This window comes from Carassius gibelio, chromosome A10, assembly GCF_023724105.1.
Source record: "Carassius gibelio isolate Cgi1373 ecotype wild population from Czech Republic chromosome A10, carGib1.2-hapl.c, whole genome shotgun sequence".
Lineage (NCBI taxonomy): Eukaryota > Metazoa > Chordata > Actinopteri > Cypriniformes > Cyprinidae > Carassius > Carassius gibelio.
The window spans coordinates 9679152-9707010 of NC_068380.1; the positions used below are offsets into that span (position 1 = coordinate 9679152).

Consider the following 27859-nt stretch of genomic DNA (forward strand, 5'->3'; position numbering starts at 1 on the left):
GTTTAACATTCTGTAATCCCCCGAAATGAGTTTGCAGCATGCACAGAAATGTTATTTCCTATTAAGTAGATGAGTAAACTGCTTTCAATAAATTCAATAAAAACATGTATTGGTATGACAATTAAATACAACAGATTTGAATCATTAAAGTCACGATTTTAATATTAATACATGGGAATTCAAGTACATTCACACTCTACGTTAGATTATTTACATTTTTTTAGCTGCTAACACGAAAGTATTTGTATGTTTTACTGCTATAAATACGTCAAAGTTGTACTTTTTATGTGCATGAAAATGTAAGTAAATGTACGTGTGGTAGAACCACATTTAACGTAAAAATACATCCGTATTCTCATGAGATCACATTGAGTTATAAACACCATTACCTTAACAGAGCATGACCTGCTCATATCATCACGTCAAACAGCAGTGTGTAATACTGAGGAGTTATTCTAATGGACTGAATGTAGAATTATCTACAAAGCTTACTTTGATCGATGTACAATCAATTCATGTATGGTTCTAGAATTGGAAGGTTTCAAAACTCTAGGGTCTCAAATTCAATGTTACAGGACAACCACTTAATTACATTGTTGTCAGAGTTGTTATAAAGAACAGACCTTGTATTCCAGAGTCACAGAATTCAAATTAGAATCATAGTTAATACATGGGAGAATAAAACAAACATATAACTATAAATTATGTACATAAAAACTTTTTTTTCCCTTTTTGTTCTTTTTTTTTTTTTTTAAGAAAGGATAATTTTATTCAGGACAGATTAAGTAAATTGACTAAGCTTTACAGTAAAAACATTTATAACATTTTACAAGTTTTATTATTATTATTATTATTATTAGTAGTAGTAGTAGTAGTAGTAGTAGTATTATTATTATTATTTTATGCCATTTTTTTTTACTTGCTATTCATCAAAGAATCCAAAAATGTGTACACAAAAAATATTAAACAGCATGGTTTTATGCTGAAATAACAGGAAATGTTTCCTGGGCATCGAATCAGCCTATTAGAATTATTTCTGTAAGATCATTTGACACTGAAATCGGATGACACCTAATGTCTGATGAAAATTCAGCTTCGCAGTCAGAGGAATAAAGACAATTTTAACAGATATAAAAACAGAAAACAGTTTTTAAAAAATATTAATATATTTAGCAATATTAGTTTTTGCTGTTTTCTGTATGCACTACAGTAGACTCTTACAGTAGTACATGTCATCATTTTTTTTTTTGCTTTGTACACTGCTTGTATTATGTATTATATATCAAATATATAATTATCACTTTATAAATCATTGCAAGACTTTTACATAAGAATTTTCAAGAGAAAACAGAAAATTTTAAATTAACTTGCATTTGCTGCTTGCAAGTTGCATAAGTGAACAGGGTTCAGCCTTACACAACTATTAAATCGAATAGTGAAAAATACGCACATCTTAATGAAAGCTAACATTGTGTTGAAAACATCCTTTGGATTTTTTTTTTCTTGATTATTTTTTGCAGAAGTTTTATCAAATGTGTGATTACAGTGTTGAATTGTTGTTTTTTTTGCAGTTCCTGCCAGGATTGTAAACATTTCGGCTGATGTTTCAGTGAACGAGGGCAGTAACGTAAGCCTCATGTGTCTGGCCATCGGGCGACCTGAACCCAGCATTTTGTGGAAATTCCGTTCTTCAAAAAGTGAGGGAAAAGGTAAAATTAAGACCTCCTTTGTTTTACAGTGCTGTTTACAAGAAATATACTGTAGCATTGTTAATTTTCTCAGCAATGTAACTTATTGTGTTTCTTAAAGTGATAGCTCACCTAAAATAAACAATCTGTCATTGTGGACTTTAATTTCAGTCTATGCCACACAACTGACTTAGGATATACCGCAGGACTCGAAGAGAGCAATTTTATGATGCTTTTGGTCCAATTTTGTTTCAAAACATCTTCTTTTCTGTTCTTTGTGTTCCCCAGAAGAAAGTAAGAAAGTCATACAGGTTTGGTACAACATGAGGGTGAATAAATGATTACAGGTTAGATTTTGGGTGAACTGTCTCGTGTTAAAGCTCACTCATGTTCATGGGCTAAATTATCTACTGTATTTGTATATTGTGTGTTGTTTTTTAATGCTAATTTCTCATTTTCTATTCATCACTAGGTAGTGGCTCCACACAATTTTCTTTCAATTAGATATTTAGAAATATGTCGAACTTCAGATAAAGAAAGTGAATCTGGGATCATTCTTGAAGGGGTTTTGGATCTGACATCAGATAATGTCAAGCTGTCTCAGCACAGCTGAGAGTAAATCCTCCACGTTTACTACGTATTCATGTCTTCCTCCACTACCCGACTTCCAGGACACTGGCTGCATTTTAATTCATCTCTTATAATGGAAAGCACACAAGTAGACGAGTCAGGCAAGAAAAGAAAAGATTCAGCCTGCAAAATCACTTTGCAGAGAAAGCAATATAAAAGTCTGTGCACATGGTGTCATTTAATGTCAGCAAGCTTGCAGCAATAGCACGTTATCTGTGTTGACATTTATATGTGATTCCTAATGAAAGAAATGAGACGTGAGGGATGTTTCATTTTCTTTTTTCTGTCAACTTTTACAGCTGAAGTGAAAACCTGAATATTAATTTTTCTGGATTGTTCAGCAGCTCTGTCGACATGCTAAATGTTGATCTTCTTAAATTACAGAATCCTAAGGATAAACAGAAGTATTTGAGTATCTAAATACATTTAATCTTTTATTCCATGAATTGCTCAATGGAACATTTGAAATTGAAGACTTTTTTTCTTTTTTCTTTTTCCCGCAGCCACTCGTCTAGAATCAGATTTCCCTATCAGATGTATAGTTAAGGTTTGGATTTTGGAAGGAGAATCTGATCCTAGACCAGCAGTTAGCCTACAGTTTTATCCCAATGTGCTAATCAAATGAAAAGCAAGATTGAAAAGCAAAATAGTAAATTAATTAGATAATGTAGCAGACAAAAGTTTTTATTATGTGCATGTGCTACACATGTTATGATGGGTCAGACTAGAGAGGTATTTTTATTTTTTTTGTCTCAGTCCATCAGAGGAACGACTAGAACAATCCTAAAAAAAACATTAGCACAAGAGGTAGCTTGAGGGTCAGTGCAAAATAATAAAAAATAAATAAACACACAATAAATCAGTAGGTCTTGGACTTTCTGTTCCTGAGATGAGCAGTCTCACTGTAGTGATAAAATATTTTTGCAGTTAATAGTATGACAAATTCTTCCTGAGTCTACTGCCAAAGACGTTTACCTCCACTAAAGTTTCCAAAATGGGGTCTAATGTGATTTTATATCTCACTACTGCAACTTTATATCACACATATTTATAAAATTGAGACTTTATCTCACATTGTGATTTTATCTCACAGTTGTGATTTAATATCTCACAAATGAGCCTTAATATCTCACAAATCTGACTGTACATTTTACATTGTGGCTTTTTTATGTCACAATTGCGGCAATGCCATAGAAGAACCATTCTGTTTTAGCCAAAGAACCTTTCAGTGAACAGTTATTAAAAGAAGGATTTTAATAATCATAAAAAAATATGTTGACAAATTAATTAATTGTGAATAATGTGATTGATTGATTAATAAATTAAACTGACATTCAGGTCCTTTTCATTTACACTGGGATACAAGAGCTTGGAAAGAGCGTGAACACTTGTGCTGTTTCAAAGACAGAACAGAATTAAGCAATTTTAATGTCAAATTAGATAAATGTTTTAATTGCGTTAACTACGTGTAATGATGTTACACTTATTTAACTAATCTCAAAAATTAGCATTTAAATAGCTTGTCATAACACATATTGCATATTTCATCATTTTGTGGGCCACTGAATTTTTAGTTTGAGCTGATTTCATAACCTGTTATGTTGGCAAGAGAAATTCAACCACTGAAAATTGCTATTGACAAACACTGGCATGAAAAAAAAAACAGAAAATAAGATGTTAATATATGAAAGGCAGTTGCATTCTTCAGAGGGTTTAATACTTTTTTGGAAACAGAAAATGCTTTTTGAAAAGTGCTTATAAAATTGTTTGAAGAATGTCTTTGAATGCACTGCACTGACACTGAAGATAACTGATTTAAAAAAAGTTGCAATGGAAAGTTCAAGGCCTTTAATTTGGCATTGTCAAGATTTGATTGGCATGCCTGTTGCACAGAGGCTTCCACTGAACTGCAATTATACTGTTATTGCAGTGCATACTATTTGTAAAGGTAGAGCTGTAATGTGCAACAAAGAAAGCATTGTGTGAAAAAAGTTGGGACATGAAAATGTTGCATTTATTTTCATACAGTGCATGTGCGATGAACATTTGAATATATCATTACTTACATGAGTAAACATGCCTCGTAATGCAGGATGTATAAATGCACCCTTGCCATGCACTCATACAAGAGTGATATTTCTACATCTTTAATGATAATTGAATTAGACGGATCTGCGGTTACATGATGCAGCAATGAAAATTGTGTTTTCAATTGGCCAGCTGTTGTTGTAGTTTGCCATTTCTTCATTCGCAGCATATGGCAGACTGGATTTGTCCCCTACAGATGACATTGCACCATTTGGCACTTTAGAAAATGGATTTGCACTCATCATGCACAGTTTGTGAGCACCCACAGGCTGCGGTGTCAGTGGGAATATCCCACTCTAATGGGTTTAATTTGGAGGGCTCCCGTTGTATGTGGTGGGTTCTCATACACTCAAGACAGAACTCAAGGAAGACAGTGAGCTCTTCAGAGAAAAATGTAAACTGGGTCTGTTTTCAGACAGATGCATGTGTGTGAATCATATAAGCACTGAATAATTTGTGTTCAGTTGATCTTGTTTAGAATTTCCACAACGTAACTGGCTGGTTTAGCATTTGCACTCATAAACAAGGTCTGAAGCTGCACAGCATAAGCATTTTTAAGCCTTAAGGCTGAAGTTCGGAATGCTGACGCCATGAACTTGCTTTCATGCCCACTTGAACATAGTTGATCAGTGTGTTAGTTATGGAAGTGTTTGTGTGTGTGTGTGTGTGTGTGTGTGTGTGTGCTCTTGTTTTTGTGACATATCAGGACACAACTCTGTATAATGACATGGGTATGACACAGGTATTACAAGGAGAGGGTGACTTATGAGGACATAACCCATGTCCCCATTTTTCAAAATGCTTATAAATCATACAGAATGAGTTTTTTTGAGAAAGTAAAAATGCACAAAGTTTCATGTGAGGGTTAGGGTTAGGTGTAGGGCCATGGAATATACAGTTTGTACAGTATAAAAACAATTACGCCTATGGGATGAACCCACTTTTCACAAAAACAAACGTGTGTGTGTGTGCGTGTGTGTGGCGAAAGAAAAAAAGTTAATGTCTAATATCTCACAGTTGCAACTTTCTATTTCACAAATGCAATTATATTTGACGATTGTGAAATAAAATCTTGTTTGCAACTTTATATTTCACATAGCACATTGCTACTGTGTCACAAATACAATTTTATATCTCAAAATGTTGCTTTACATTCCACAGTTGCAGTTTTCTCATTTTATGATTATATCTTACAATTGTAACTTTGTCTTAAAATGTGGCTTTTTGCTAAAAATTTGTTTCTCTTAGATCTGTGTTTGCATTGGTTGAAAACAACAAGAGCCATTAACAATTTAATGAGTAATAATATTACTCATTCATTTAGGATTGCAATTCGTTTTTTTATTGCAGCTCTTGGATGTATCTATATTGAAGCAAATATTGTTCAAGTATTTTTCATGCTGCTTTTCAGGCATTTTCTACCAGTATTATTGGATTGTTCTTTTCAACATGTTTTCTGACCTCTTGTTTTTGAAAAAATCTCATTGTTTTATAGAAGGTGCTTTACTTTTTCCTTTGTGTTCGTTGCATTCAAATATTCAGCAAGAAACTAGCCATGCTTCAGTGACCATGTCAAATAAGGCTTGTTGTCTGCAGATGAGGTTGTCTGAGGTAATGCAGGCTTAGTTCCACTTCCCAACAGCCACATGCAATGGCTCAGAGAAAAATGAGAAGCCAATGCCTGAAGAGGAAATGAGGGTCAAGAAGAGAAATTTGCTTGCACGCGGTGCCAATGTTTCTCAAAGGCGCGTCAAACAGTGAAAAACAGACAGGTGTGCGAGACCCCCACTCGATGCCTTCTGTGCTCATCCGCCTAAACCACCAACCCAACAAATTCTGCTCATTCCACCTGATCTTTGATCATTAATAATACAAGGTGGTAAAACAGCCGCTGCCTGTGTCTGGAGTGTATTTTTCGCGGAGGCGATGGAGTCTCGTTTTGCCTGACATGATTGGTCTCGGTGGGTTTCTCCATGAGGCAGCCCCCCGTGACGCAGTTGGATGGAGCGTCAGCCTGGAGACTCGGCAATGAGAGTGCTTCATAACAGCTTAATAATGTGTCACTGTGGGCTGCTCCTATGAGTCCGACTCTGACTAATTCTGAAACATAGCTAATTCATCATTGCATGTCCCTTTGTAAAGCCTGTTAAAATCCCTTCACAGGCTTTTGTTTCACTACAACAAACAGAAGAGTTTCAGTGGCAAGATATGAGATGCATCAATCGGTTTTTCTCTTCTGCGACTGCATACTGAAAGCTGAGAGTTTTTTTTTTTTTTTTTTTTTTTTGGGAGATTAGCAACTTTAATGTGTAAAAAAAAAAAAAAATGTGTACAGTTGATGAGAATGATCATTTACTATATGGTAACTCCCATTATAGCTTGCAAGAAAATTAATCTAAAACAACACCCATTTCAAAACATCTTTGCTGTCGTAGTGTTTATAATTCCAAATCAAGTGGAGCACAATGAATAGAGATATATGTTAATTTACCAGAAAATTCAGTTCAAGCTCTGCTGACAGCTTTCGCATTGAAAATGCACCCAGGGTATCTGAAAATCAGAGAGTGACAAATCTAATTGCGGCAAATTATGCTTTCTTAGTCTTTTGACATTTTTCCATGTAATTGTATTTCAAGAGATGCCTTGTTGTACTTAAAGCACGTTTAACATTTCACACTTTTGATCTCTCTTTTTCCTATCTCGTGAAGTCAAAATAAAAAAGTATGATTTTGTTTCTCTTCAGCTTATGTGATTATATTATAAATGTGTATATGTTCTTTAAGGCAGTTTTGTGTTAAAAAAGGAAACATGCCAAAACAGAAACACCTGTGTTTTAATCTTTGAGCTGTTTATCTTTATTTATGTAAAACGTTATTTATGTATGCAGTGACGATTTTAGCATGTTCCACTAGGTTTTAAATAGTTTTAACAAGGTTTTATTTATTTATTTATTTATTTATTTATTTGTCTCTTGGCAGTGGTACAAATATCATGTTTAATTAAAACTTTGCCTCTATTTTGCTTCTAATAGCACTGGATCCAAGTGAACTACATTTTTTAAACGGTATAATTTTGCATAGTTGTCAGATTTTCAACTCATGCCTCATCCACATTGCAGAGAATTCAAGCAAAGAACCTTCTATTTAGACTGCAAGAGGCCATCTGACCTGCTTTAATCAACCACAGTTATTTTTACTGAAGGTTTAGGCATGGATAAATCTGAAACTGAGAGATCAAAAGACACAAATGCAACTTGTAATTATCATGTGCACATTTGAAACAGTCATGTTCTATATGCTAGTTTCTCCCAGCTCCCTCTGCCCTTTGATTCACCCCGTGCTTGTTTTAATTAGACTTTGAGGAAGCAAAGCTGCTTATTGATTGGGCATTGTTTGCTGGAAAGGTCATAGATCTAAATAAGTGTGGTTTCGAGAGCCGATGTCAGATCTCAGATTAAGTTTTGATACTAACAGGGAGAGTAGCCAGGGATGAGTCAGAGGAGAAGTGGAGGCTGATCAATGTGGTGGCACCAAAGCCCATCGTTAAGGGCAGAGGAGGCTGAAATAAATTACTGCATGATTTGAGGTGTTGGAGGCCTCTCAGGGTGAGCCGGGAGACTGGAAGTTTGCAGTAATTTTGTCCTCGGATGTCATTTCACACTGCTCTGTCAACACACTGGCTGCTTTAACATATAGTGCAGTATCCATCCATCCATCCATCCAATCATAATATAAATAAAAGTGTAGTTAATAACACAGCACTATTATTGATTGATGATTGCAATTTGCTTTGAACTTGCTATCAGTTCATGCAGATAGCAGATAACATTGATTTAAATGGAGTTAAGATTGATTTTCATTGGACAAGAGGCTCTAATCTTTTGATACTATTCATACACCATTCTTCACCCAGTTTGAAGTGTGTAATATCCAACATAGGCTTATTGGAAAAACATGTTCCTGTCACAAAACGTATCTATAGATGCATTTCACTGCAGTTTCCATCTGAAATGAGCATTGGTGGCAGTAAAACAACTTTTATTCCTTTTCATAGAAATTCTGATTACAGTGGCAGATTATTGATTATCATTGATATAGTGTATTTTCATCCAGTTCTTTGCCCAATACTGTGTTCTGATCTCAAAACACTTTTACCATAGTTTACGACTCGCAAACTAATACATTTTAACTTTTGCATTATATAACCAGCTCTGTATGTATGGCTTTTCTGACAGTAAACTTGTTTGGTAACTCACCCAGTGTAGCATTGCGATCGGGTACGATTGCCATGAAACATGATGAAAGGGTTGCAGGGTTGCTTCTGCAAATGCGTTTTTTAATAAAGCATTAATCTTATAGTGGCACTCACCGGACATTTCATTTCCAAACTGCCACGATATGTACAGCAACCAACGTAATAAAACATTGCCAGACTCACATTACACTGTTTCAGAAGAAAACTGAACAAGCTTTTAGTGCCACTCGCCGGACATTTCACTTTGGAAGTGTCACAAAACTTACATGAAGCAATGTAATGATATTTTGCAGAAAATTATTTGAAAATAAAATACAATTTAACGAGCAAACAGGGACTACATGACCAATGGCAGAAAGGGAGGCTTTTTGCAATTCTTGTGGCAGAAATTATACACATCAACTTTTAGTAATTTTATAATGTTAGTAATCGTATTTTGCATATTTACATATTTTGCAGTGATAAGTATGATCCGTTAAGAAAAAGTTAAAAAATAAACACCAAAAAAACCACCCAACTCCCTCTTTCATTTAGGGATTTGTAGGAAAATGTGCAAATGTAACACCATGTCAGTTAAGCAGAAGAAAAGCTTTGCGTCAAGAGAATTTGGTAACTGTCAGACGGAGGTGAAGGTGTTTTCTCAGGTTTGCATTGTAATTATTGTAGTGTCTTTTTGCACTAGACTCCGGGCACCGAGTGACCTCCGGTGAGTGGCCCCAGGATAATAGTGTAGTTATTTTGTGGTAATTAGGGCATTGTAAAATAAAACATTATCATTTTTCCTCATAACCTTTCTTTCTGCTCTGCTGAGAAGGTGTGATTGTATCACCATACATCAAATTAAACTGTCCCCATTCTGTCTGTGTCTAGAAAGCCCAGCCAGGAGAGTGGAAGTAGTTTCCAGGCTCGGAAAATGTTTTCATGCCTTTTTTTTCCACTTTGAAATCGGATGTGGGTCAAAAGCGAGTATGAAACCAAGCAGCTATACTCTATAAAGTAGAGGTACTAGAAGGAGCAGAAGAGGCTTGTTTACTTTCTCTGCTGCTTGTCTGTGTGTGTGTTTATGTGTAGGTGGGTGGTAGTGTTCATGTATGCATTTGCTCTCTTCGAATGTGAGTGGGTTATATGTGGGCAAGGTAGAGATAGAGCTCTAATCTCAAGTGTTGTGTTTTCATCGTTGTCATATTGTTTATTTATCGCATGATCTCTCCTGGTTTAGTCTGGCTCTCAAACACACGCTTACATCCACAAGCTAATTATCTCTCACAGGCTAATTAAGTAAACGCTCCCTTTACAGCTACAACTCAGTGAGGTTTCATTTAAGCTCTTTAACGGCACGTTTCTGCCTACCAGGTACGACCACTGTAGCAAATTGGTTTAAAGAGAAATCATTTGGATTACTTTAATATCTCCATAATTCTCGCTGTGTTCTTACAGACTTTTGTATTCACCAAAGAGATTTAGCATAAAGGGGGCTCATTTCTCATGCCACAACACTGAGAGCATCAACACTGGAAATACACAAAACAACAGAATTTAAGTTTTGCTGATCAATATATATATATATATATATATATATATATATATATATATATATATATATATATATATATATATATATATATATATATATAATACATACATACAAACATATATAACTACATATTTAAATTTAAAAGAGTACAACATATAATAACCATTTTCTACCATAATCACTGTCTCCCTTATCTCAGGAACCATATGGTTTTGAATCACAAGTGCATTTACACAAGTTTTGTAACTTAGTTTAAAACTAGGATTTTTTTTGTGAATTTCATCCCCCAAAATCAAATTGTAATATCATCATTTTTAACTCTTGGGTAAACAAGTGAACTGAATAAAACAACACTGGCATACATTCAGACAAGAGGCAGCAATATAAGGTGTTTTTCATCATCTTCTTTTCTCATAAATGTCAGGTTAGGTGAAATCATATTTTGATGGCTTGTGCCCCAGCTGCCCTAAACTAACAGTATTGGTGATTACCAAAATCAATTATTAGGTTTCTGTAATGGTTAAGCAACCAATATGTATAACCTTTTTAGTCACTTTTTTTAATATAATACTAAAATATAATTATTGTCCATTAATTTTTTCATTTAAAGTTTTATAAGAAAGGCATGAAAAATAGTAAATAACTTTATTTTATGTTTTTATTCAGATGCCCAATTACAGTATATAAATACAGTTCAATAATTGTTTTAAGTACTTTATGTGCTTAATACCTTTATTAGACCACCTGTCATAATAAAATGATAACACAACTATTTAAAGAATCTTTTCAAAAATAATAATAATAATTGCAAATTGTATTTTCAATTGCGTTTTCTATATGCGGATGCATAAATTGTGACAATCCAAACACAGTAGCAAATCTTGCATTAACGTTTGCTTTTTCGCTTTCACAGATGCACAGTGACCAGTGTCGGGGGTAATGCATTACAAGTACCATGAGTCTTAATCAGATGACTTTTTTCAAGTAACTAGTAAACTAAACTAGTTAATTTGCCAAAATATAAATATAATTACCTTAGTTACCTTTAAAAAAATGCTCGGAATTTGACACAAACCTGCAATAATTAAATATGTTTAACAACACAAATGTATCAAATCCCATTGCATTAACTAATGTCTTTGCTGCTGACCATTGAGGATGCAGTTCAAAATAAAAATGTATGCCAACATAGCCCACTATTCTGGGGGCTTTTGTTCATTGAACTGTACCTCTTTTCTTAGAAATTCAAAAGAATTTTTTTTTTTTTTTTTTTTTTTTTTTTTTTTTTTAGAAGGCAAGGGTATATGCCTATAGAAATTGAGTTTCAAAAATAAACCTGAAAGTATGTCAACCATCCCCAGTCTGCCATAATATAGACTTATACACATGACTATCTATCTATCTATCTATCTATCTATCTATCTATCTATCTATCTATCTATCTATCTATCTATCTATCTATCTATCTATCTATCTATCTATCTATCTATTTATCTATCTATCTATCTTTATTTGGATTTTCTACCTTTCCATACTATCATTTAACCCAAAATTTAAGAACTATTCTTTTGGTGCATTGCAAGCTTGGGTATTTCCTTCAGGGTATATAAATATAGTTTTATAAACAACATTTATTCAAAATCCAATTATAATGAGGAAAAAACGTATAAACAATGAGGCAAGATGATGAATACTGTGAATGACGGGAGTTCAGATTCTGCAGAAATCTGCTGAGCTTTGGCAGAATTGCAGGCCTAGTTATATCTACATATTATATAACCTAGACACACATTTATTCATGAAGTTTGTCTAGTGAGAAGTTATGCTGCCTCGATATATGTGGAAATGTGACCCCTATAGCAGGGCAGGCCTGGTTATCAGTTATCTGTCAGATTAACAGTGGGATCAATGAGGAGCTGCCAGGACAAGCCTGACTAATCCAGTGTAGTTTAACTCAGACGGGACGGGAATGAGTGCAATCACTGTGATACGCTTTTGAAGCCTTTACTGTAGATATTTTATCTCTACTATTTTGTTGAAATTTGTTTTGTCAGTAAGTGCACATTGCCGTATCAGCACCTTACTTTAGCACAGGCATAATTTACAGCACATTGCCTGGATATTGTTTCAAATGCAAAATGACATTGCAAGTACAATTGCAGTGTACATTATTTGGTACATTATTCATTTCTGCAATGAGCAACCCTCGCTGTTTGTGTTGGGTTGTTATATGAAACTTCTCATGGGGATGGCATTATCTGAGTGTTTCATTATTTGCTAACAATGAACATTTTGACTTATTCTTTAACACAGGGCCTTCTCTCTTCCCACCCAATGGGAAATAATTCACAACCCAAACTACAGCATTGTGTGTGTAACAAAATAGTAGCACTACTAACTTATTCTACTAACTTTATTTATTTATATAATAGATTAGGTTGTTATTATATATATATATATATATATATATATATATATATATATATATATATATATATATATATATATTAGCTTTTTTGTTTATAGTTTGTAGTGTACTTAACTACCCGACAGAACAAAAAAACTTTAATCAGCTGGTTTTAGATGGTTTTGCATAACCAGTTGACAAGTGAGCAAAAGCGTTTTAGGACCAGCAACAATTTTTTTTTTTTTTTTTTTTTTAACTGGTTCAAATGATGAGTAAGTGACTGAGCATTTGCAGTCTGCTAGACGACCTTGAGTCTATTATTTCTGCATTTTTTCTGCCAGTTCATATGTGTCTCAGTTGAACTGCAGCTCTTCTCGTGTGATGTGATGAAACTGGGATTGTGAAACGTTAAGAGGAATCAGACTGATGTGGGCATCTCCATTTTGTAGTGTCTTAGCTGTGAGAGGGCTTTGTTTAGCCTCGGAACCATGACGGTTTTCACATCACACTCTCTCTTAAGCGCTTCTCTGTCATGCTCTTCTCTTTCCGTCTCACTGCCACTGTCATTCCTCCCTCACCTTCTCTTTTCACTCCAGTTACACTTGACAGAGCTAGAGCTACTTATGGTCAGTTAAAGACAAAAGAACATAAGTAAAGCTTAAAAGGACAGTTCACTCAAAAAAAAAAAAAAAAAAAAAATTATATATATACTTTTTTTTTCTATACAGTGAAAGTCAATGGGCTCCAAAGAGGCATTTTTTTCAAAACATCTTTGTGTGTGTGTGTGTCTGTGTGTTCTACTGAAAAAGTATATCAGAAATATATAGACTTATCACTCATGATAAAACAAACATAATTACTAATCTATAAAATAAAACCTAATTTGTGTAAAATATTTGTGCCCTGATGTGCAAAAGGTTACGTACTGTAAATAAATGTTTAATGATTATACAACATTTACACGTAGGATTAACAGAATTTAGATTTTTTCTTTCCATGGACTTAGACAATTGCTAATGTGCTCTAGCGTTACATCAGTGACTGTGGCATCCCTCTCTTGAGTCTCATAATAACTAGTTCATATTCCCTGTCCCAAACCAGTGTTATCAAGCCATGCTCATGTGTTTCAAGCACAATCAACCTCTTCTCCATCTTATTAAACCAGTCACATAGTCGATGAAGCCTGAAAAGAACATGTATTCCCTGGATGCATCGCTGCCCTCTTATCTTTCCATTACAAGCTCACACATGTGACTTATGGGGCCGAGGGTCGCCGTCATGCCTTCCCGTCGCGTCAGTGAGGAGAGAGAGAATGAAGGAAAGGGCAGCAGAAGCTGGGAGGCCCTGGTGATAAATCATTATTTATTTGTATCTGACAGAATTAACACTCTAATGAACGCACAGAGCTTGACTTGTTTTTGGCTGCGCTGATTTATGGCCCAAATTTGCCAATGTTTTTTGGATGCGATCGGATGATTTCTTTCTGGCGAATATGTTGACAAGAGCGATTCATTACATTACACTGTACACGCAGGTGAAGCTAATATTTTACAGGCACAACAATGGGAACATGGTGACGTCCTTTTCTAAGTAGAAAATATTTTTGTCAAACGAACAGTTTGCTCTCATAGCATTAGATCACATTGTAAAGCTAACCCATGGTAGTTAAGCTAATGTGTATTATTTATTTATTTATTTACTAAAATTACTTCTTACAAAACTGCAGAAATTTGCAGACATCTTTTTAAATAATGACCACTAAACATAAACATAAACTTGTAAACTTATAGGTGTTCATGTGGCTCAAGTGCTAGAGCATAGTGTTAGAAGTGCAAGGTTGTGGGTTTGATTCCCAGGGAACACGTTAGGTAAAAAATGTTAGCCTGAATGCCCTGTAAGTCACTTTGGATAAAAGTGTCTGCTAAATGCATACATTTAATTTAATTTAAACTGTGTAATTGACTGTTGTCCTTGACAACCAATCACCTGCAGTACACTGTGCTGGTTTCACGCCTTTCATAGCATTTCAGGATGTCTTTCTTCTCAAAAAATTAATAATTGAATCTAAAAATACATCTTTTATATCTCTTTATTTATTAATTTATTTAGTGTGTACCTAAGCCATCATTGCAAAATAAACTGATCAACAAGATGATCCTGCGGACACCATTGCTAACTGAGTGACATTAAACTTTTTTTTTTTTTAGCTTCCAGCATGTGCAGTCATAGAAGAGTGTCAACATCAGAAAAAAATATACTGAGGGGAAAGTCGTAGTTAATAATGAATAAGCGTTCCCTATTCTAAAGTGTTGCCAAAGTTTCTTTACTGGATTATTAATATGCATTTTCAGGTTACTGGGAGTCAGTGAGAGGTAAAAATATTACAGGAAACTTCACAGAGCTTAAGTGGGCTTGTATAATAAACATACTGAAGTTTTGGTCTTCTATCTGACTGTAAAGGCTTCAAAGTCAGAGCATGTGTGTCTGCATGCTTATATTAAGCAATTATCTTTTCTTTCTTTTCTTTATGTTAAATAAAATATCCATATTACCTAACAGTTCTCAGTGTTCTTACATGAAGAAGAGGACTGTGTGGTCCCTGTGGCAGCCTCAGGCTCTGGAAACTAAAAGTGACTTTGGGCCACAGATCTTTTTTCTTTTAATGTTTAAGCATGAAAAGTCACAATTTTCATAATCACTGGCTTCCTAAAACCACTTTCAAGGAGAATAAACGAAAATGCATAAAAAGCATCACTACGTGGGTCTCTGAGGGTCGAACAAGATCAACAGAACATAGAAATGATGTTTTATTAACAAGCTTCAGAAGGAGCACAATAAGATAATCAACCAATTCGGCACAGGTGGAACTTCAGTTAATCAGCTTAACTAGCACATTATACACACACATATATATCCATTGTAAAAACGACAACCCACTAAGACGTAATGGCCTCTTCCCTCTCAAGAGGCAACATAACTAGGCAGTAATTGATTGGCAGTTAGAAACGAAATCGCTGTTTTAATTAGTGTGGCTTGACTTTGACTAGATTAATGAAGATGCGCTCGTAGAAGCAGAAAGAGAGTAAAAAAGAGAGAAAGGTCATGCAGGAGTGAAAGGCCAGCGATGATCGGTTTCACTCAACTGTGGTGACCTGCTGCTTACCAGGACATGATTGGAGGATTTAAACAGTCTGCTTTAGAGATGACAGCAAAATGCAGATGATGTTCACTAAACATGCAGGGTTCAAGTGCTGTTTTTCTTTCAATGCAAGTATTCATTCAAAGAGTACTCCGCTAACTCAAACATTCACACCTGCATGGAAGTTTGTGCTTTCAGACCTATTCCTATTTTATAATGCTATTTATTTTATATCTTCATGCTCGCTGCATGTTATGAAAAGTACTTGTGACATCCTCATTTTCCCTGTTACAAACATAACGACTTCCTGTAATTAGCTTAGTCATTCCTTTACAATCTGAAGTAATGATCATTTGAATTTCTATTAAGGAAGGTAGTCCATTTAGGGACAATTGCAAAATGCAATTAGGTATGTTGACAAACAGTAATGATGGTCAGCGGCTTATTAGGAAATCATTAGCATACTGAAATCTCATTATATGTGTAATATCATTCCATAATGTGTTTATTAGTTGATGAAGAAGCCCAGAATGCCTGCAGGGGAGAGTTAAAGCACACGCTCACATGACGATACAATGCAGCTGTAAGACATTGACCTAGCTAGCTTCACGTTGAAATACTGGAAAGATTGAATGACCCGTTTTAATGCACAAAGCCACTGACCCAGTTCAGTGTATTTTGTTGGTGCCTCAGTGTCTGGAAATTTTCTCATTCCATTTCACTTCTATGCATGGATCCCCTAGTTTGAGTCAACACACTTTAAAAGCATGCTACAGTATACCAAAAAGGGATTGTTAAATAGTCTTCCAGATTATTAAGGTTGACTAGTTTATCTAGATTTTTTCCTCCTAACTTTGGTTTTCCTGTGATGTTTTAGAGAGTATGAATTAGTGATGAGTGGATTGCATACATGTTAGGCTTTACTGTGCTGAATTTTTTTTTATTATTATTCTCAATTCACCCATTTTCATTTCCCACTAAAGCCATCAACACACACACACACACACACACATTATATATTAATGTAATTTATCCAGTGAAGGCAAAGCTGAATTTTTAGCATCTTCAGTGTCACATGATCCTTCAAAAATCATTCTAATATAAATGTTCTGCTCAAGAAACTATTTTTATCATTATTATTTGTAGATTTGTAAAATAGATTTGTACGTTGTAATTCCAAAATGTTTAATGTATACAAGTATTCAAGTACTGAAACATAAGTATGAAAACAATGTATGAAAACGAAGACTGACAAATCATTGTGTCTAGGAAAATCGAATCAAATTTTCTTTATCCATTCTCTGAAAGAACATGAGAACAAGAAGAACAGGAGAAGTGGGGTGGAAATTAAGCTTAATTCACTTATGTGCGGATATTTAATAATAAGAGCTTAGTAAAGACAAATATCTCCTAAATAAAGCCTTATCTTAATGTTGTCCTGTCTGCTTCAGTGGCCTGATCTGTATAAACTACTTTACTTTCCAACTGTAACATGAGATCCAGTCTTTCCCTTGGTCCTAATCTCCTAAATTTAGTTATTGGAGCATTTCTCACTCATTTCTTTTTCCTCTGGCTGACTGTACACCGACAGCACAGAACAGTTTATTTATTCTTCCGTTTACACTGTCATTCTCTTTTACATTCTAATAATCTTCTGCTCTGTTCAGGAAGACAGTCTCATGACAGCAGCAGGATTATTACTCGGTGCTGGGTGTAATTGCTATGGGCCCGGTGTTTGCTTTCTGTCTCTAAAGTAAGCATTATAAATGATTGCTGTTCACCGTGGCTATCTACACTAACCCCATCGCCAATCAAACTGACCACTCTAATAGCTAAACATAAATGAAAACTACATGAGAATAAATAAAATGTGTAAGTGTCACTATTAGAGCTGCTCTTTATGTTATTCTTCTTCTTCTTCTTCTTTCAGTTCATAGCAACAGAAAACAAACCAATTGCAGCTTTGTTGTAGGATAAAAGAATTCCCGTTTTTGTGAATAAAATCTTTTTCTGTTCAACTTGGAAACACTCTTCTTCATGGTAAATGTTAACAGCACAACAGGGTCAAATGCATAACCTCAGCTGATTCAGTAAAAGTGCTGTCTGAAAAACTGGAGGACAATCCTTTTGGTTGCACTTTATCATTGATCACAGTTTATGAAGTTTATGAGAAAGGGCCACACACTGTGACATTCACTTGTAATTTTCAGTATTTTAGTCTTGCTTTCACATCATATATAAAACTAACCTATAATAAAAAAAAAGTACTACTTGCTGGGAGTGAGATGATCAAAAATCATTTCAAACATCTAAACTGCTTTGATTATAGTTCTTGAATGAGTTTGTATAGTTTATGTAGTAGGATTAGATAACCCCCCAAAATGAACATTTCCTGAAAATGTTCTCACCCTTGAGCCATCCAAAATGTAGCCAACTTTGTTTCTTCAGATTTTGGAACAGATTTTGAGAAATTCAGCATTACATCACTTGCTCACCAAAGCAGTGAATGGGTGCCGTCAGAATTCACAAGTAATCCACACAACTCTATTCCATCAATTATTGTCTTATGAAGTAAAAAGCTGTGTGTTTTCAATAAACAAATCCATCATTCATTTTATTTTTAAAGAACTAGTTCACCCAATTATGTATAGACAGCCATTCTTCAAAATACTGTATCTTCTTTTGCATTCCTCTGAAGTAAAGAAGTCAGGTTTAGTAAATGTAAAGTAAAAGAAAATGATAGCAGATGTTTAATTTTTAAGTACTATTTTCCTTTAAAACTGAGCAGCTGCATCATGGTTCACACTTAAAGGGCCAGTTCATAATATTTTGTGTCTGTTATAACATAGACAGTCAAAATTTGGAGATGTAATTTTCAGGCTTTGGCTCAGAAAGGCCGTCACATGTTGAGCGTAATCTGGGATGAACCATCCTCTCCTTGATTGCTCAAACTTTGTAAGCATCACAGGGCTGAGTCATATAAGGAGATATGCATAATTACCAACCTCTCTCACAATCCCCAAGGCCGTGCTGTTAGAAACAAAATAACAACCTAAGTCCACTCCTCATCCTTTTAACTAAATGAAGGACTGAGGCTGTATTAATGAGATGGCATAATGTAGAGGTTGTTTTGTGAGTGGCATTTGCACTAACTGGGTGTCTGAACCTGAGGGTGAAACTTTATTTCACTCTCTCAGATGAATAACTGAATAATTTTTTTTTTTCGCATGGTAACAGAAATGGAGATACAGGTGGGTTTTGTGAAATGATGAACTTAAGCAGAGAACAACAACGGAGGGTCAGTCCAGGTCGGCCGAGTGTAACATTTGTCTTATTGACATTCAGCAACTTTTGTTCTGCCTTCAGGTTGAGATAATGGTGAATAAATTCTGTTCATTTTAGGATGGTCACAGAAAAATGAGTGTTTAAGCTTCAGGATTCCGGAAAAGTGGCTGAAACTCTCTGTATGTTCTCTGACTGCTTGTCTCTAGTTGGTGTCAGTGTGGATTCAATTAAGCAGGAATGCTTGCGGCATTATGACACTACTATGATACTTCAGCCTCTGTACTGAACAAGAAAGCTGGCATAGGTTTGATTCTGAGTCTGTTGCGGTTAAATGAAAGTGACTTGGAATGGTTGTGGATAGAAATGAGCTAATTAGAAGTACTGTCTCAAAAACGCTAAATAGCAGCAAACAGCACCAGTACACTTTCATTAACACCTGTTTGATGCAATGCACTGCAAAGCCTTTCTTTATTGAATGCCATGAGAGAGGGTTGTGTCGGGTTTAAATAATTTAAATGATGTTGCGCATTTATATTGCTAATGAAAGTCATAGAAAAATATCAAAAATTTTATCAGACTATATGAAAGAATTTAGGATTTTTAATGTTGTGTTTAAAGCACTAGTGTTTTGCACAAGTGAAGGCTATTGTATTTGTGTTAAAAACCTCCTGAATGCTCTAAAAAAAGACAAAAAGGAAACCATAAAAAAATTAATAATATATTATATATTTTATAAAATATCAATAAAAAAATATTTAGATATTTTATTAATATTTTTATAAACATAGATTTGTTTAATCTAAAAATGTAAGTAAAAAAAAAAACAATATTATACATTTTAGTAAAGATAATATTATACTAGGAAATGCAACCCTATACATTTTACCCAGACCAATTGTATAATGAGTTGGTTTTATAATATGACTTTATGTATGTTAATAATTACTCTAACCTTATGTGTGTTTACACAGGTAATAGAATCATTACTGAGGGTGAATATGTGGAGATGACTGGAATCACCAAAGACATGTCCGGCTCGTATGACTGCATCACATCAAACGACATCTCGCCTCCAGACGTGAAAACTGTTCAGGTTACTGTAAACTGTGAGTACCTCATTCATTAAAAATTAATTCCTTTTAAGACCAAACATTTCTCACGTGCTTTTTTTGAGTTTTTACTTACCTGGGATTCATTTCACAGATCCACCTGTCATTTCACGAGTACGGAGCACAGGGACGGCTGTTGGCCAGAAAGGAGTTTTGTGGTGCGAGGTGTCTGCAGTTCCTCTGGCGGATGTTCAGTGGTATAAGGGGGAGCGCAGGTAGGGCTTGCAGTTTTTCGTTTTATTTGTGCTGTGTTAAAAAGGAATTGTTGAGAGAAAGTTACGAATCAATGCAGCATGATGCAGTCAGATTTTTAGGTCCTTTCAACTATTGTCTTACAAAAGTAATTTGTTTTACCATGAATTTGTTTGTTACCGAAATGCAAAATGCTTCCTTCAGCCAATAATTTAAGGCAACTACAGATTTCTTGGTCAGCAAATGTTAAATTAGTAGCATTAAAGGAGCTGTATGTAGGATTGACACAGAGTGGTTGAACTAGGTATTGCGGTCCAAATTCAAAATATTGGAGAGGGTTTTTTTCACCAAGCTCCTCCTCAGATTTGACTCACATGCAGGTTGCCAGACTGACACACTAACAGGAATGTGCCAAAATACAATTGGGTAAACTGGCAGTGGGCGGGGATTAACAAACCAAAACAACAACATTACAGCACGGAACTCACAGAGAATTTTCAAAGGAGAATAACTGATTGTAGCATTGTTTTTCAGATGAACAAGTATTTTAACTTATTATTTTTCTTCAATATCTGCAAACATATTATGGTATTTTTATGCTTTAGTAGAGTCAAAAACTTAACTACAGCACCTTTAAATTGATATAGATAGCCATATATCTATAATTTTAATGGTTGCTTAATTTATTAATTGAACTATGCTATCTTTATGAAGGCATATTAACCTTGCAAAGCAAAGAAATCTTAGACTAGCTGTGTATGGTTAGTTGGGGCAATATTTGGGGGAATTCTGTTGGTCTACCATGACTTTTGATATAATTTCAACTAATTCACGTTTCTTAGTATTTATGACTCAAACGGTCCCATCAGCTGGAAGATATGTATTATTTTTTTGTTTTTTTGTGCTACTTTTGACTTAGAGTGAAAGTCAGATCGGATTCGAAGGATTCAAACCTACATCTCCCAAGGCCCAACAAGCACTAAGCCATGGTTAAAGCAGAGCTAGTTAATAAATAAATATGAATATATGTCTATTTATTAGTGAGAGTAGTGTGTTAATGTGTGCCGTCAGCCTTGCACTTATGTACAGTAGACTTTGTTTTTAATAACACCGCTAACTTCATCTCAAATTTTCCAGACTCTTCAATGGACCCAACGGGGTCAAGATCGAAAACAAGGGTAAACAGTCCATGCTAACGTTCTTTAACGTCTCTGAAGAGGATTACGGGAACTACACATGTGTGGCCATGAACACGCTGGGAATAACAAACGCCAGCATTATTTTGTACGGTACGAGGCTCCTTCTAATAACTAAATGCATGTTAATTTATGCACAAAATCCATGTCAAGTGTAACTTGGCGTAGTCAACGAACGTCTCAATGTGTTAAATGTTTGCTTAGTGCAATTACATCAGCTCTCATCTTGTCACCCTGAGGCATCCGTTAACTCTGATGGTGTTTGAGCGCTGCATTCGCAGCAATTTCTTTGAACAGCATAATGCATGACGATATACACAGTGGATGTTTGGGAGGTTGTTAACGTGTAGGGGTTCTTTTCCCACAGGCCCCGGAGCGATACACGATGTGAACAACGCAGCCTTATCGCCGACCAGCTCATTCTTGCTTCTGACTCTCGTTTTAACACTTTCGGTCTTCAGCAAGTTTTGATGCTAAAGCGGTGTGTCCGTTTCTCTGTACACACACAGACTCACAGTCCCACACACACAGAGGGAGAGTACTTTATCAGTTATTATTAACATCATCATCATTTAAATAATTTTGTCTTATGTTTTCATTTCTGAAGGGAAGTTTCAGTGTGGGTTTATGGGTCTGTAATGAGACGCTTTGGGATTTAACCGTGTTTTGAGACAGTGAACTGGACTATGAATGGAGTCAGTTTGTTAGCTGGGTAGAAATAATAATAGAACCACTATATGTGTCTCGCCAACCTTTTGTATGTGAAAAGAGAAGCAAAAATTCATGTAATCGTGAATAACTGAATGGTTTGTTGCTCGGTATTGAACAGTGAATTGAGGTTACTGGTGTCCTGTAATATAACATGATTTTTTTTATTTTATACATCAATAAAAATTACACACAGCAAAAAAGAAAGAAACAAAGAATAATAATAATAATAATAATAATCATAATAATAATAATAAAGCTTCAATGGGCCCAGAAAGTATTTGGACACTTGAATCACAATTTAAAATTACACCAAGTGACACCAACAAGCAAATTATCATTTTTTTTTTTACTAACTTAGTGAACTAACTTCACTTTTCTTGCATTTCCATTTTCATCCTCTTTCATTTTTTCCCCAATTACTTTTAATCCCCTTGGTTCTCAGCGGATGAAGTCACTTCTCCAGTGTAGCTCATTACATAAACTGCAGTATGAACATTGAACATTTCAACAGTTCTAAAACACACAAATAAATACAACTACAACATGAGATTCACACACAACATGTGTCCTAAATGTCCAAATACTTTTTGGGGATGCGGTATGTGATATTTGAGTTACTGTACATGTACAGATGTATGCAAACACACATAAGATCTATGGGTTCAATATAATATAGCACACAGTTCCTAAAAGCATGTGCATCCTCAGTGCTCATCTGCAACTGATGGTGTTCAAATGACAAAGGAATCCCACCGATAACCTGCACGTGCTGAGATATAGTAGGATAGACTCCTTACCTGGTCTAATATGTTTTACGCTGCTCTTAGAGATGTGTTTAATGTAGTCGCAGATGGTATGCCCTAATGTAAGCTACATAAAATCTGTTCCTCGTATAAAGACCCTTTAGGATGACAGCTGTTGCAGGCTGTATAATCATAAACGTACCAAATGGAACAGAGGAACTGATCTGAACAGGTTTGATTTCCTCTATAAAGTCCAATAGAGTGGTTTAGTCAGTCTTGATCTCCACAGGTCACATTTTATACCACCAAATAACCATCACTCATTGTATATTTTGTTGTAAATCCCTGTCCAGATACCTTTGTATTGTTTTAAACGAATCGAATTTGCTTTGGATGACTCTACTGGAGAGTTTAAACTTCTTTCTCAGGTTTTTGGTGCTGAGGTTCTTTTAAGTGTGTATGATTTTGTATTCTTGAGTCTCGGTGAAGTAAATTTGACAGAAGCCAAAACTGTTATCACAAACGATATAATAAAATGATATTTAATAACTTCTGAGGACAAAGAAGTCCCAGTAGCAGACATATTTCCTTGCGTGTCTGTGGGTGATAACCATCAATTTATCCGTGATCTTTAGCACTAATTTCCACACTAATATAATGTCCTATAAATGTCAAATTGTGCATTTCTGAGCAGATGGAAGAATATGGTAATCTCAGATTTCATCTGTTTCATATCCCATATCTTTCCTTTCATAAGTCTGGTGATATAGCTGCTGTACTTTCATACTCGTTACTCTATGAAAGCTGACCTGTCAACAAACTCATAAGATACTTGTGGAAAGTGGAAAAGTCCACTTATCAGCAGCCGGCAGTGTACAGGAGCTTACAGTTCACCCAAAAATAAAAATTAGCTGAAAATGTACTCACCTTCAAACCATCCAACATGAGCTTGTTTCTTTATCGGAACACTTTTAGAGAAATGTAGCACTACATCACATTAACCAATAGATTCTATGCAGTGAGTGGGTGCTGCTGTCAGAATGAAAAAATCTGATAAAAACATCACAACAATACACAAGTACTGTAATAAACAGGACTCCAGTCCATCAATTAACAATTGTGAAAAAAATAAATAAAATTAAGGCGTTTTCAACTTCAAACTGTTGATATCAGCTATTTGGAATCTCATTTTTGACGGCACCCATTGACTGTAAGGGAACCCCACTATGGTGGCATCCTAAATTTCTTCAAATCTGTTCTAATGAAGAAACAAAACCCTTCTACATCTTGGATGTCCTGAGGGTGAGTACATTTTCAGCAAATTTTAATTTCTAGGTGAAAATTCCATTAAAGTACCTCTAAGAAAATACAGGCTGTCACATGCACTCAACCGAGACGACTAACATTACAGCGCTAAAAGAGACCTTGTCTGTGAGCTGTCTGCATTCAGCTTCAGTAAACAATGTCAACAGTGCTAGACAAACACGGTGAAGAGGAATGATTCACGTCCAAGGTCTGGCACATCACAGAGAAATACATATATGTCCATAGATTGTAAATTACCTTTCAGTTGATTTTGAAGTGAATTTCCTGCGCTCTGATTTGAAGGACGCTGCTCTGTTTTTTTTGCCTGACTTTAGCATGGCAGAGCTCTTTCAGAAGATTTGCTCTCATGGATATCAGATCATGTTAACACGGAGTTGAAATATTAATTAAATCTCACTTTGATTATGACATTCATGAGCTCTTAACATTAAGCATGACACTGAACATAAAAACATGCAGTAAGTTAAAAATGCTGTATGAAAAAAAAGAGAAATATATGCAAATTCATTTATCCTGTTTTTTTTATTTTATTTTTTTTATTGTTAAATATAAGGATGGTGTATTTGCGGAGATCCACACACCTTTTCCTTGTTAGCACTGTGCCTTGCGTGCATTTTAAAAGAAAAAATAAATAATGTGGTCGTGCAATCGTGTAGATTCAGTATCAACCCTGGAAACTTCAGCTTGGGATGCATTTTTGTAAGTTGTTATTTTAATGTTTCGAAAGACATCAAAACATCTTTTGATAAGTATCATTAATCATTAATCTCAGTTGTGTTTCGAGTGAAATTGCCCAATGATTTCTAGTGAAGTTTGTAACAGGTTAAAGTACATAAGTTGTTCTGTAGATTATTAGAGTATCATTTTGGTATGTCAGTTAACTTTTTAAAATACTAATATTGTGACAGTGAAGAAGCTATTGACAGTGATGTCATTTTGCCTGCTGGGATGGACGGTACAAACCACAGACTTTGGCGCTACAACCTTCACAGTGATCGGCAGTAGTGTACTGTACATAAAATGGCATTGCAAATCCATTTAACTTACAAACAGGTATACTTCAGAATGTAATTGTTTTGCTTTATTATTTTTTTTTATTATTGATATATTTATCGTCGTCTGAGGGAACAAAATAGCAAGCATTTCTGCTGACCTGATCATCATTATTTGAAAACTGCTGCAACTATACATGGTACATCTAATCATAGCAACAGTGTTTCGCCCAAAAATCTCTTGGCAAAAAAGTATTTTGCCCTCCCTTGCAAAACTGTATTGTATGTTTGTATTTATTTTTCTGACTGTCTCTATCTAGTTACGATTGTAAAGTGTATAATACTTTAACATTTGCAACACACAGCTCTCTCAATGTGCATGTACAGCCGTAGTTGTATTTTTCTTTTTTTTACTATTGGAAAATGAGTACAAGACTGTTGTATGTGTTCTGTGTAATAAAGTTAAGAATATTTTCTTCTAGTTTGGGGTTGTTATCTAATGTACTGGCATATAATCTTTTAAAAAGGGATGCACAATCTATCAGCACCATATTGGTTACGGATATTGGATATTTAATTATGAATGCTTATTTCCCCATTTTTACATTTAGATTACGTTTGTTGATGGTTTCACTTACAATAAGGTGTCATTTCCTAACATTACCTGCATTAGTTAATAAGAACTAACAATCAAACTAAAATCAGCTAAAAACTAATTTTGTATCTAATATTATCTAATGAGCCGGAGCTGGCAGCTGTATTTTTATTAATTAATGTAAAAAGGAATAATAAATACTGTAACAAATGGTAAGGCTCATTGTTTGGTAATGCTATCATGATAGTTAAATCAGCAATGCATTAACTAATGTTAACTAATTTGACTTTATCATAAAATGTTACCATGTAAATCTTAAAAAAAAAAAAAAAAAACATTGTTTTGTTAGGGTTTATTTTTATTTTATTTTTTACATAAAATAGTGTATCATCTTAATATTGGATTTTCATTACTTTATTAGCAACATGGAAATAATGTTCAATAAAGTCAGAATATTAAACATCACTACATCCCTAATTTTAATTAAGTAATAAAGGTCAAAAAGGTCATATTATATTGAAATATATTCATGGCTTAAAGGTGAAGTTAGGCATAATGTGGTATAATAACAAAATACAGTAGCACAACCTTGAGTGCCTTACTACTTTTATTAAAAAAAGAAATGTTTCTGCATAATAAGGAGATTTCCATTAAAAGTTTATTTTATTAGGTGCTGTCCTTTGGCTAGAATTTCCAACTACTGGTCTCAGTGTTATACATCTGCCAAGATGGAAAAAGGGAAAAGCTGAAAATGTATCCACCCCTCAGGCCATCTAAAATGTCTGTTTCTTCGTCAGGTCTGGAGACGTTTAGTATTACATCACTTGCTCACCGATGGATCCTCTGCAGTGAATGGGTGCCATCAGAATGAGAGTTCATATATATCATTATGGTGGTTTAACTTTAAACTGTCTCTTCTAGCCAAAATACCAGTCCATAATCAATAATAACGCTTCCTCCAGTGAAAAAGTCCATCCACTGTTGAACTCTTACATCAAAATCCACCCATATATTTTATTAAGAACTGTTTTCATCATAAAAGGTGCTTGATCTGTGGATAATTATCTCCTGATTTAGAGAAGACTTTTCACAGGAGAAAACGTCTCAGGTTACGAATGTAACCATGGTTCCCAGAGAGGGAACGAGACACTGCGTCCTCTGAAGGGACACTGGTCTGAAGCATACTTTGAAAAACGCCAACGTGTTGGCCGGCGACAGCCTCTGACGTCACTACCGGCGCGACTATAAATACGCGCCCGTAGGACCCGTCACTTATCTTCTTCGTGAAGCTTGCGTCCGAAGCATGTCAGGGAGCTAGAGGACGCAGTTTTTCGTTCCCTCTCAGGGAACCATGGTTACATTCATAACCTGAGACGTTCCCTGTCAAGGGAATTCGAACTGCGTCCTCTGAAGGGACACTATGGGGAACAGTATACCCACGCCGCCATGCTGAGGGGAGTGCAGGCCAGAATCATGGCAAACACTAAGTACCAACTCTACCATTTCACCGGGAGTTGCCCCTGGGACGGTTCGACGGCTGTCCATGACATTATCCCTTATGGCCAAAGGCCTAAGCTACATACCCAACTTACCTGTAGGGCCTTGGCCCGGGGTAGAGCTGAAGACTTGGAATCACGAAAGATTCCTTTAAAGGGAAACGGCTAAGAACCTAGCACTGTCTATTACCAAGTCTTGCCTGTCACAAAGGAGGAGCTCTCGTGGAACTCTGATAGAGCAGCTCGTAGATGGAATGGCCCGGGAGCAGAGCAATTGGAGGACGGAACGTACAGATGAAGCCTTGGCCACGCCTGTACCATGGCATCCAGCCCCAATGGAGCTGGATGAGTCAGAGGAAGCAAGAGGGGATAGTGGGACGCTCTCTCGAGCCGCAAAACCGATCCACCCAGGTCTGGCCAACCTCTCCAACTCTGCTTCAACACCTTGGTGCGAAGGCGCCATTCTCCGAGCCT

The 27859-nt window shown here is 35.4% G+C and overlaps 1 protein-coding gene across 2 annotated transcripts in view; it reads left to right on the forward strand.

Moving 5' to 3' along the window:
* LOC128021109 (opioid-binding protein/cell adhesion molecule-like) overlaps positions 1-25775 on the forward strand; it is a 131743-nt gene extending 105968 nt beyond the window's left edge. For both annotated transcript variants that reach the window (XM_052608047.1, XM_052608046.1), the window contains 5 exons: positions 1572-1709; positions 19997-20131; positions 20229-20349; positions 21464-21615; positions 21890-25775. In XM_052608047.1, coding sequence (XP_052464007.1) covers positions 1572-1709; positions 19997-20131; positions 20229-20349; positions 21464-21615; positions 21890-21993 — 650 coding nt within the window. In that variant the 3' untranslated portion in view covers positions 21994-25775. The remainder of the gene's footprint in view (positions 1-1571; positions 1710-19996; positions 20132-20228; positions 20350-21463; positions 21616-21889) is intronic.
* Positions 25776-27859: the final 2084 nt, after the last annotated feature.